Genomic DNA, 10,132 nt, shown 5'->3' on the forward strand with positions numbered 1-10,132 from the left:
TGATGGGGAGCTGGGGTATCAGCAGTGGGAGGGGTGATGGGGAGCTGGGGTATCAGCAGTGGGAGGGATGATGGGGAGGAGACTCTACTTAAACACACTTCTTTCAAAATAACACAATGATATCTAAGACTGTGTGTGCTAATTTAAAAAGATTAAATGAATAAAATTTTCAATGAGTAAACAAAAATTCCTTCTGGCTGGAATCCCTGGGCATGGTTCTGTTCTCCTATGTGGACCTGTAGACACACTGTTTCCCTGTAGACACACTGTGTTTCCCTGTAGACACACTGTGTTTCCCTGTAGACACACTGTTTCCCTGTAGACACACTGTTTCCCTGTAGACACACTGTTTCCCTGTATTCACACTGTTTCCCTGTAGACACACTGTTTCCCTGTAGACACACTGTTTCCCTGTATTCACACTGTCTCCCTGTAGACACACTGTCTCCCTGTAGACACACTGTCTCCCTGTAGACACACTGTCTCCCTGTAGACACACTGTCTCCCTGTAGACACACTGTGTTTCCCTGTAGACACACTGTGTTTCCCTGTAGACACACTGTGTTTCCCTGTAGACACACTGTTTCTCCTGGCTGCTGCCCATTTTTTAGTTCTCCAGCCTTCTCTTGCTATTAGTGAGCTACCCAAAACAGCCAATAGACATTGTTCCTTTAGCACGGGCTCTCCTGCCTGCAAGGACAGCAGCACTAGCTGGTAAGTTTGGATATCAACAAAAGACGGAGATGGAACGGAAGACCAGATCTATTAACCCCAGCCTGGCTGCATCTTAACAAACAGGGTACAGGGCTCTTACTGCACATCTCCTGTGTCCACAGAGCAATTTATACACACAGAGAGAAAACACACGCTTTTCTACTTACAAAAATCAACTCTGTTTTCCTTAGTCAGATAATTTCCCAACAGCAGACTCATAGGACAAAGGGGGGCATGACTGTGGTTGCTGTGAGAAAATATAAAAGCTTTTGTACCATATGAGGAGTGACTAAGAGATGGCTCCGAGTCACGGGAAACCATGCTTGGCTGTGGCAGCTACTGAGAGCCTCTGCCACAGGTTCCTAGCATTCATTGAACCTCGTGGGGGCCCCTGCCTGATTTGATGCCTGTCTGTTCCCCCTGACCACTAAGGTGTGAGAATCACGGTTCATACGTGCGTGTCCACAAGGAGTAAATCTCAGGTTGAGCTACTACGCCTAAAGTATTAAAGTATAAGAGAAAGCACGGGTATCTTTTAAGAACCTGGGGCATACTTGTAAACATGTGGTATTAGGACATAGAGATAAAGATGATGACAGTAATAATACCTAATTTTATTGATCACTTGCTATGTCCCTAAGTGCCAAAGTACCCACCCTATCTGGATTATCTCACTAAACCACGCAGTTACAGAATAGCTAATTCCTGGATAACTTACCATGCACACATAGCTAGCCAGTGTTTACACTCTGTAACTCAAACTCTAGCACTTGTGTGGGTGATTGTTCCAGGGAAGGCTCAATGTCAATCTATTTATCAGGACACCAAGTAAAAGAATAGGGCACGCTTTTTTATTAAAAAACAAAACAAAACACAAATAAAAAGGACTTTGAATTAATTAAAACCAAGGAAAATCATCCAAGTGCCCCATGACCTCTCAGCAACTGTGTGGCAGTGTCACCGTCAGGGTCGGATACTTGTGAGGGGCTGGTTAGTCCTTGAACTATCAGTCCACCCAGAGTTGATTGGTCGCTCAGCCAACCCTTACCCCATCTTGCCACTAGATGGAGACATGACATCAGTGAAACACAGGACCCAGAGGCGCTAAAGAACAGGTTAACCAAACAAACCAGTTTCAGAGCTAAGAGACTTCAATTCGTAGTTTCCCAGACTTCGTTTTAAAGTTGGGAAAGTGGGGGAAAGCTGAGGGAAGTGACGTTTCTAGGTATGATAATAAGGTAGCCAGCTCATCATGATAAAAATACAACTGTGTAGCTGCCAAGGGACCTGCCACCTTGAGGCCCTTCCTTCATCCATGTCTCTAATCCTATCCTCACTAGCTGCCCAAGATGTGGGTCTGTTTCCCTCACTGGGCTATACAAGAGAACTAATGCTTACAGAAAGGAGGACGCTCACTGCAGGTTCCACAACCAGTAAGGGACAGGAAATGGTTTTGAAATCTAAACTGCAAAATACATGTTTCATTCTATAGTTAGAATTCCTTAATCAATTCAAATTTATTTAAAAAAAAAAAAGTACTGCTCTTTCCCCACTGCCAAAACTACATGAGTTAAGGAGATTCGGTGAGTGTCCTAGTTGACCTCTGCTCACACAAACATGACTTTAAGACTCACACAATGCCTTCTGCTGGGTCCCATGGTCATAGTTCTTCCTTTGGTTCCCTCCTATCAGCAGCTATTTGATCATTAATTATTTTTAAAATGGCAGCTTCTCCTTAACCATCCACCATAGGTCCATCATAAGAGCCTATTGCTGACGATACAACACACTTTGGATGGAGGACACAGGAAAATCAAGCTGGAACTGACCAGCTGGAACTTTCCCCCATGCTGGTTAGCTTTCATTGCATCAGAAGATACAGGCTACTGAGGGAGAAACGTTGTCAACAATCTTACTCAGATGAACAATAGTGCCAACCTGTCCAGCAAGATGTGTCCACTGTGTATGGCTGACTGGATGGGGTCAGCCGGTACCCTTCTGCTTGACTATTACATCTGCTCCACAAGAGAGAATCTATCCCTGGTACTGTAAACTGGGTCAAAAGTCTATGATTGGGGGAGGTCATGGGCCCTGAGAGGTGATGGGATCCATTTTGCTAAGTGGACACCTTGTCAAACTGCCTTCTAAATATTTCTAAATATTTGTTCATGTCCATAAATGAATGCTTCTCTCAACCTTGGTCAGAGAAGCTGTGGCTGGAGAAGAGAGCTGTGAAATGCTGTGTTCTAGACATGACGTGGTTGCTGCGCTCATGAACTCAGGGTGGCTATAGCTACCTACTCAAGACTGCGGGGAGATCAAGCTAGTCAGCATTTCAGCATGGATGGGAGAGGAGCTCTTAAGGCCCCATCCTTCACTGAGCAACTATTGCAAACCGATGGGTGTTAGTTGTGGGAGGGGTAATCTTCTTTGAGATGTGGCTAACAGAACATTGCCCATGCTTGGTTGGATGGGCCCACACCAGTGCAAATGGGCAACACAAATTGGACTCGGTGAGGTTTTATTGGTTTGGGGTTTGGTTTTAGAAAACAACAACAACAACAACAACAACAACAACAAAGATATGAAGACAAGAAGGGAAGTATGGAGGCGGTCTAAGGGGAGCTGGGTGGGATTTAGAAATCAAATATGATGAAGATACGTTGTGTATATACATGTGAAATTGTGAAATAAACATTAAAATATTAAAAAAAAGAAGCCTCAGCTTTTCTACTAAGAATTCTCTCTCACCTTCCTCAGAAGATGGGGTTTCTCAGAATATCCCAAGCTCTCATTATAACTAGATCAAAATTACTAATCCTGCTAAAAATTATTCTAAGCTCAAAAAAAGTGTTTACAAAGTTAAAATTCTCTACAGAAATGATGGAGCTTCTAGAAGACATCACCTCTTAAGATGGAGGCTCAGTTGGCTCTCAGCCTGTGGGCCATGACTCCCTTCAGGGTCAGAAGACCCTCTCACGGGGTTGCAGACCAGATATTTGCATTATGGTTCATCACAGTAGCAAAATTACAGTTACGAAGTAGCCATGAAATAATTTTATGTTTCGGGGTCAGCATAACATGAGTGTTACAGGGTTGGAGCCTTAGGAAGGTTGAGAACCACTGCTCTAGTTAAACACCAAGATTTTAGCTAAAACGGTCCAATACAGCACTGCTTCAGCTATGTGTGCTTGCTAGAGTTTGGCTCCCTGCTCACTGGTTTGGCCTTCTCTGTCTCGGATTCGTCTTAGGCTACTCACATAAGTGAGTGATCTGTTTACAGCAGCCTGAAAGCTTGTGTCTGAAATCAGTCACAGGTACCTATGGGCAGCTCTTGCAGCAGAGCGAAGTTGGGTTCCCAGCGCCCATGTTAAACAGCTGACAACCGCCTGCAACTGCGGCTCCAGGGAATCTGATGGCCTCTTGTGACATCTGTAGGCAATGTACTCTGTGTACACACCACCCATGACATACCCCCGCACACACACACAAACATATACACATAATTAAAAATAAAATAAACCTGCCTTAAAAAAAAATAAAAGAAAATGAAACATACTAGAAGTTTAGCATTTAACACACAAGTTAATACTGTTCAATTTTGAAAATTATGAACAAATATTCCTCAAAGGATATTTGCCAAGGAAGTGTGTTATATATGGAGATACATTATGGAGAGTGTAATGAAAGTGAGCAACAATAAATGTTTACGTAACACAGGAGAAAACGACCTACCATTCTCAATCTTGCTTTTAGGATGCGGTCCACTAAACGCTAAAAACTTTCCTGGAACGATCCAGTTGAAGTCTCCGTTTTCAACTCGCTGGCGAATTGTGTGAAAAAAAGAAAGATAGAAAAATAGTTTATAGTGTTTCTACTATTTAAGAAGTCCTTACAAATAACGTATCACACTATCAGTACTAGATTAATGGGACTTACATAAAGGGAAACTAATATATAATAATATACACGCTGGGCGTGGTAGTGCACGCCTTTAATCCCAGCACTCGGGAGGCAGAGGCAGGCGGATTTCTGAGTTTGAGGCCAGCCTGGTCTACAAAGTGAGTTCCAGGACAGCCAGGGCTATACAGAGAAACCCTGTCTCGAAAAAAAGAAAGAAAGAAAGAAAGAAAGAAAGAAAGAAAGAAAGAAAGAAAGAAAGAAAGAAAGAAAGAAAAATATATACAAAACACTATAGTGTCACCCCATTTAAGAAAACATTCTACTCAGATGATACAAAATACAGGCTGGATGAAAGGTTGTTTGTCTTAAAGTAAACTTGTCTCCTGGTCAGTCTGCAATGAAATAAGATGAAATTTTATTCCAGAAAAAATAAATAAATAAAACAACAATGGGTCGAGGTCAGAGGACTTTCATGAACATAGTAACGAGGCTTTAAATAGTGAAAAAAAACTATAAATATCTGGGTCACAATAACACAACCTCTTTTTTTCTTGTTGTTGTTGGGAGTATTTATGCCTACAATCAATGCTGATTTAAAGACCGGCAAAGGGCAGGAAGGAGGGACTAGGCACCATAAACCTCTCTGCCACAGTCGCCTGCAGAGGGCGCCAAGCCCAAACAAATGCTGGGAAAAAAAAAAAAAAGGCAGGTGCTTTTAGCCCCTGGCTAAGTGGTCACCCTGGAAAGTTGACTTACTGGGTCTGACCTTCCAAATAGACAATGAAGTCTTTCTTTGAATGTTGACTATCTTTAAATAAGTTTGTAAACCCTATGAACCCAAATAAAATGTATCTGCTGGCTGACTGATTAATAGTTGTCAACCTTTGGTCAGCAAACTCAACGTGCTCATCAGCAAAGGCCTACAGGCCAAGAAATGGCTCGCCTTCCCACATTCCAGTACCCCTCCCTTCCTCATTTGCTTCCCTGTCCTTGTGCCACTAACCCATCCGGACTGGGACAGGGATTGGGTTACACCCAAGACTTTGCCAGTGACCAGGGGACTCCTATGTAATGCATTAGAAAATATTCACACCTCCACACCCAACTCCACCCCTGGCCCAAGTATCCATCTACATCAGGAAAGCAACAAGTTTCCGTGTAAAGAACACTTCCTCTGGCTCTAGTGACGGCCTCCACGGTAGACAGCTAAGCCAATTAGAGCTTGGACTCTTTGGCAAGTACAAAATAAATATGTATGAAATAGGACATCAAGACAATCAGAGCCACTAACTCATTTATGTTATCCATTGCCACTTCCATGAAAACCACAACCTGACTGGCCAATTTCTATTCCCAAAACACAGATATATCTTTCCAATCATAAAAAAGTATTTAAAAAATGCTTTATATGATATCTTGAATGTGTATCCACTATAGTAACCCAAAGATAAAAAACAAAATCACTCTACAACACCCTAAAAATCTTGGAGATGCATAAGCAGATGTGTAGCCATCTCTTTATAACAATTGCTAAGGGACTGAACAATTTGTTTAAATAAAAGCCTAAATAAATGATCCACTTTAAAAAGTCAAGAATAAACATGAGCTTCAATTATCAAAAGACAAAAGCATGCCCTGATTCCATGAGTGGAAGACAGTGGCTTTCTGTGGTCACTATTTCTGTATCCTTGTCCACTAAGGAGGACAGATGAATATATTGAATTACATTTATTCATTTTGATTACAGATATCTGTTTGGTTAAATAGTAACCTTTTACAATCGATCATATGAATAGAGACTGTCAGATAAATTCACTGTAATTTACCAGCAAGATAAATTTACTCACAGAATCAACAGAATTGTGTTTGTAAACCTTCCTACCTAAAATGGTAAACATTGGGGAACACCTGGCTTTATTTAGCAGCCTAGGAAACGTTGGTAGAATTAAACAATGAGATCTTAGATTTAAATTTGGAAGAAAAGTCACAGCTTTTAACTGACCTAATACTATAAAAGATTACTCCAGTAATGTTCCAGAACAAGGATCTATCTGTATGTTGCAAGATATATCATGTTGTGAACCCCAGGACTGTGTTATTTACTAAAAAGCCCTGTTTCTAGTTGTGGTGCGACTCAGCCCTTAGCACACACCTTTAATACCAAACAATGAAGGTAATGTTAGTTTGTACTTCGGAAGTGTCCATGTTTGAAAGTGGTATCTAATTGTGTGGCAGACAATAGCGAATCAGAGAAAGATTTGACAGAACAGGATACGCCCAACTCTAGGCAAGATCGAGGAAACCGAAGCTACAAAAGAACCAGCGCAGACAGAAGGGAGAGGCAGCTTTACTAGGACGGTTTTTTACAGAGATTGGCTGAAAAGAGAACAAGCTCAAAACAAAATGAGCCAGAGAAGGAGAAGGAGCCAGAAGATTAGAACAGATTGCCGAAGTCATTTTGAGGCCAAGCAGAGCAATTCAGGGGAGGCCAAAAGAAAAGCAAAATTGAATCTGTTAACTTGGAGAGGAGTTTGAGCCAGAACAGCTGAGTTGAACCAGCCAGCCAGAGTTCATAAAGAGCTACGAAGGGGTGAGCTTATTCAGCAGTAATCCCCAGAGGCTGAAAACATTCTAGATTAGACTTTCCAGAGGCTAGAAATATCCAGGCCTAAATTAGCAGACAGGCAGTAAGCCTCAGAGATGACAATTACTTCAGGCAACTGAAAGTTACTTTATATCTGTGCCCCTTTCCTGGTGGTTTCTACAAATGTTAACATGTCAATGACAGAGTGTTTAAAGTGACACAAATCTGTTGTCCTAATTAAACTTCAAAGAATCCAGATCAGGCAGGAACTTCGGGAACTTTCTAACCCTACCACATTTTATAAAGAAACATGTGAGCAGGCATGAAACATGAACATTGATTTAGCCCTGGCTGACGGGAAGCTCCCTATCCATCAAACACCAGTTAGAAAAGCTGCACCACGTGACCTACACTACAAGATAAACGTCTCATTCCTACAATGGGTGTGTTTAGATACAGTAACTCACCACATTGTAAGATTCTCCAGTTCAGATAGATTTCCCTTGAACAGCCAAGTAGCTGTTCCTAAAATGGAATTTGACTAGAAAGAGTCAATTTCTTCACTTGCAGAGAATGTATTTATGCCTTTGGTGTACTGATCACAGAAGCACACACATCTGGACTTTTGCCGTGATCATAGGTCCACAGTGAACACAGAAAGCCCCTCGAGCTGATGGTAAGACTACCAATACAAGCTCTCTAGCCCAGCAGTATGTGTCTTCCATCACTCTACCACGCATGGTTTCCCAGAAAACAAGTCAAGAACTGTAACTTTAAGCTGGAGAGGTGACTCAACAGTTAAGAACACTGGCTGCTCTCCCAGAGGACCTGAGTTCAATTCCCAGCACCCACACGGCAGCTCACAACTGTCTGTAACTCCAGTTCCAGGGGATCCAACACCCTCACACAGACATACATGCAGGCATAAACATCAATGCACATAAAAAAACTAAATAAATAACCCTTTTAAAAAAAAAGGCTGACTTGTTGCTATGCACAAAATAATAAAAGAGATTCTCAGTGCTTTTATTTTGGATCAACAAACATCAGTTATGATGAAGCAAACATGAACTACATCCCCACTCTGCAGAACAGTACACTATGTAACTCGTTTAGTTCCCAAAGTAAGCCCAAGAGGAAAGAGCTGTAACCTTGTTCATTAAGGAAAAACTGCACTACATTTGCGTTGCCTTATTCCATCCAAGTTGCTCATCAGCCAGAAGGCCGGCAGAAAGAATGCTTCAAAAACTAAGATGAAAACTTTGATGTCTTTTCAAAAATTCATTTTAAAGATGTTTTTGCAATTTTCCTAACCTCTGAATCAATAAATTCACACTGACAGGACAGCTTGATTACATAAATACAAATAATGTCATGAAGCTGGACCCTTTAGGAGCTGAAAGCATAGTCAATATTTGAGCTTGTTGGGTTAAAATTAAGTTTCCATGCTTTGGTGCTAGATCATTATCAGTTCCAGGCTGTTGCTTTGGTTCTACTTTTGAATGAGAGTGTGGTGGAAGAAAGGGGATGTGCGATGTGTGATGACTGTGCCCCCTCAACTAGCAACAACTGGAAGTGAGAGGCACGTTGGTAGAAGACAATATGGAAGACAGACCGTGGACAAGGGAGAAAGAGAAGGCGGGGATATTTGAGAGATTGTTCCAACAGTCTAGGCCGGTGAGCACCTGCAGATTGTGGTTCTGTGTTCCTTGTCGATGCTGGGGTGTGGGAACTCCACTGAGCAGACAAAATGCTAGGCTGCATTTTATCCTACGCTGCGGGCTTGCAGGAAGCGCCAATGCACCTAAAATGCCACCTAAGATGGGGGCGCCAGCCTGGGTGAGAAACAACACAGGCTGAGGCCAAAGCTAGGGTTCCCTAACTCCAAAATCCAGTTAGGAACAGAGGGGGCCGAGGTGCTGAGGATGACGAACCCAGGCAGAGGAGAGCAGGAACTCAAGTTTAGTTTGGCGGCAAGTGTCTGGGAGCACTGAGGGGCCTTCTGCAGGAGACTTAGGCAGCGGGTCTGGAGGGCAAAGGCTTCCCCCTACGGAGCTTCTTGATGAGAGAGACAGTCCTTGGTTCCAAACTGTTTCCTGATTGCTCATCATGCAGAGTAAGTGCATACCACTTCCTCAGTGTGGACCAGAGATTGAATACCTTTTGCAGGAAGGGATGGTTATTGACTAAACCCTCAGGGCCCATCTAGATTCCTCATTGGCATGAAGAACTCTGTTCTGTGCTACGTCTCTCTTTCTTTATGTGGGGGGCTGTGGTCACGTGTTCCAGGCCAGGAATCGGGTTGGGGGTAGGGGAAACACCTCCCATCCTCATGTATGAGGTGCTGAGGTTTCTGAACCCACTCAACCGTGCTAAGTTTCCTGGCATGGTCCACTATCTCACAGCCGACTTAACCACAGGATGTGAAAATCCAGATAATGCTTGGTGATGTCATTTTAATGCTCAAGACATAAGGCATGGGGACAGCAGTCCACATGCTGTTATTGTCACTTAAAAGTCAGTGTACTGGAACCACAGAAAGCATGTTCACAGAAATCATGAGGTCCTATAACATCAGGGTTCCAGGGAGGACAAAGGAAACAAAAAAAAGCTTATGAGAAAGGTTGAGAAAGATGACCAGAGATTGCAAGAGCCATCCCATTACAAAATGAGGAAGGAAAATGACTGACTTCACAGAGACTGGCCAAAGGACCAAACCGACACTCCTATTTTGGCAGGCACATCAAACTATAATAGTTACAGAGACCACACCTCAAATAGTTTGGAAGTTGAAGGAGGAGGAGGAGAGGAGATGGAAAGAGGGAGGGAGAGGAGGAGGGGGAGGAAGAGGGAGGAGAGGAGGAGGAGGAGGAGGAGGAGAAGGAGAAGGAGGAGAAGGAGGAGAAGGAGGAGAAGGAGAAGAAGGAGAAG

General features: G+C 42.8%; 1 protein-coding gene across 2 annotated transcripts in view; it reads right to left on the reverse strand.

Moving 5' to 3' along the window:
- Cdc14a (cell division cycle 14A) overlaps nucleotides 1-10,132 on the reverse strand; it is a 157,964-nt gene that overhangs the window by 58,424 nt on the left and 89,408 nt on the right. For both annotated transcript variants that reach the window (XM_021195617.1, XM_021195616.2), the window contains exon 8: nucleotides 4,450-4,537. In XM_021195617.1, the coding sequence (XP_021051276.1) occupies nucleotides 4,450-4,537 (88 nt within the window). The remainder of the gene's footprint in view (nucleotides 1-4,449; nucleotides 4,538-10,132) is intronic.

The sequence above is a fragment of the Mus pahari genome, chromosome 4 (assembly GCF_900095145.1).
Source record: "Mus pahari chromosome 4, PAHARI_EIJ_v1.1, whole genome shotgun sequence".
Lineage (NCBI taxonomy): Eukaryota > Metazoa > Chordata > Mammalia > Rodentia > Muridae > Mus > Mus pahari.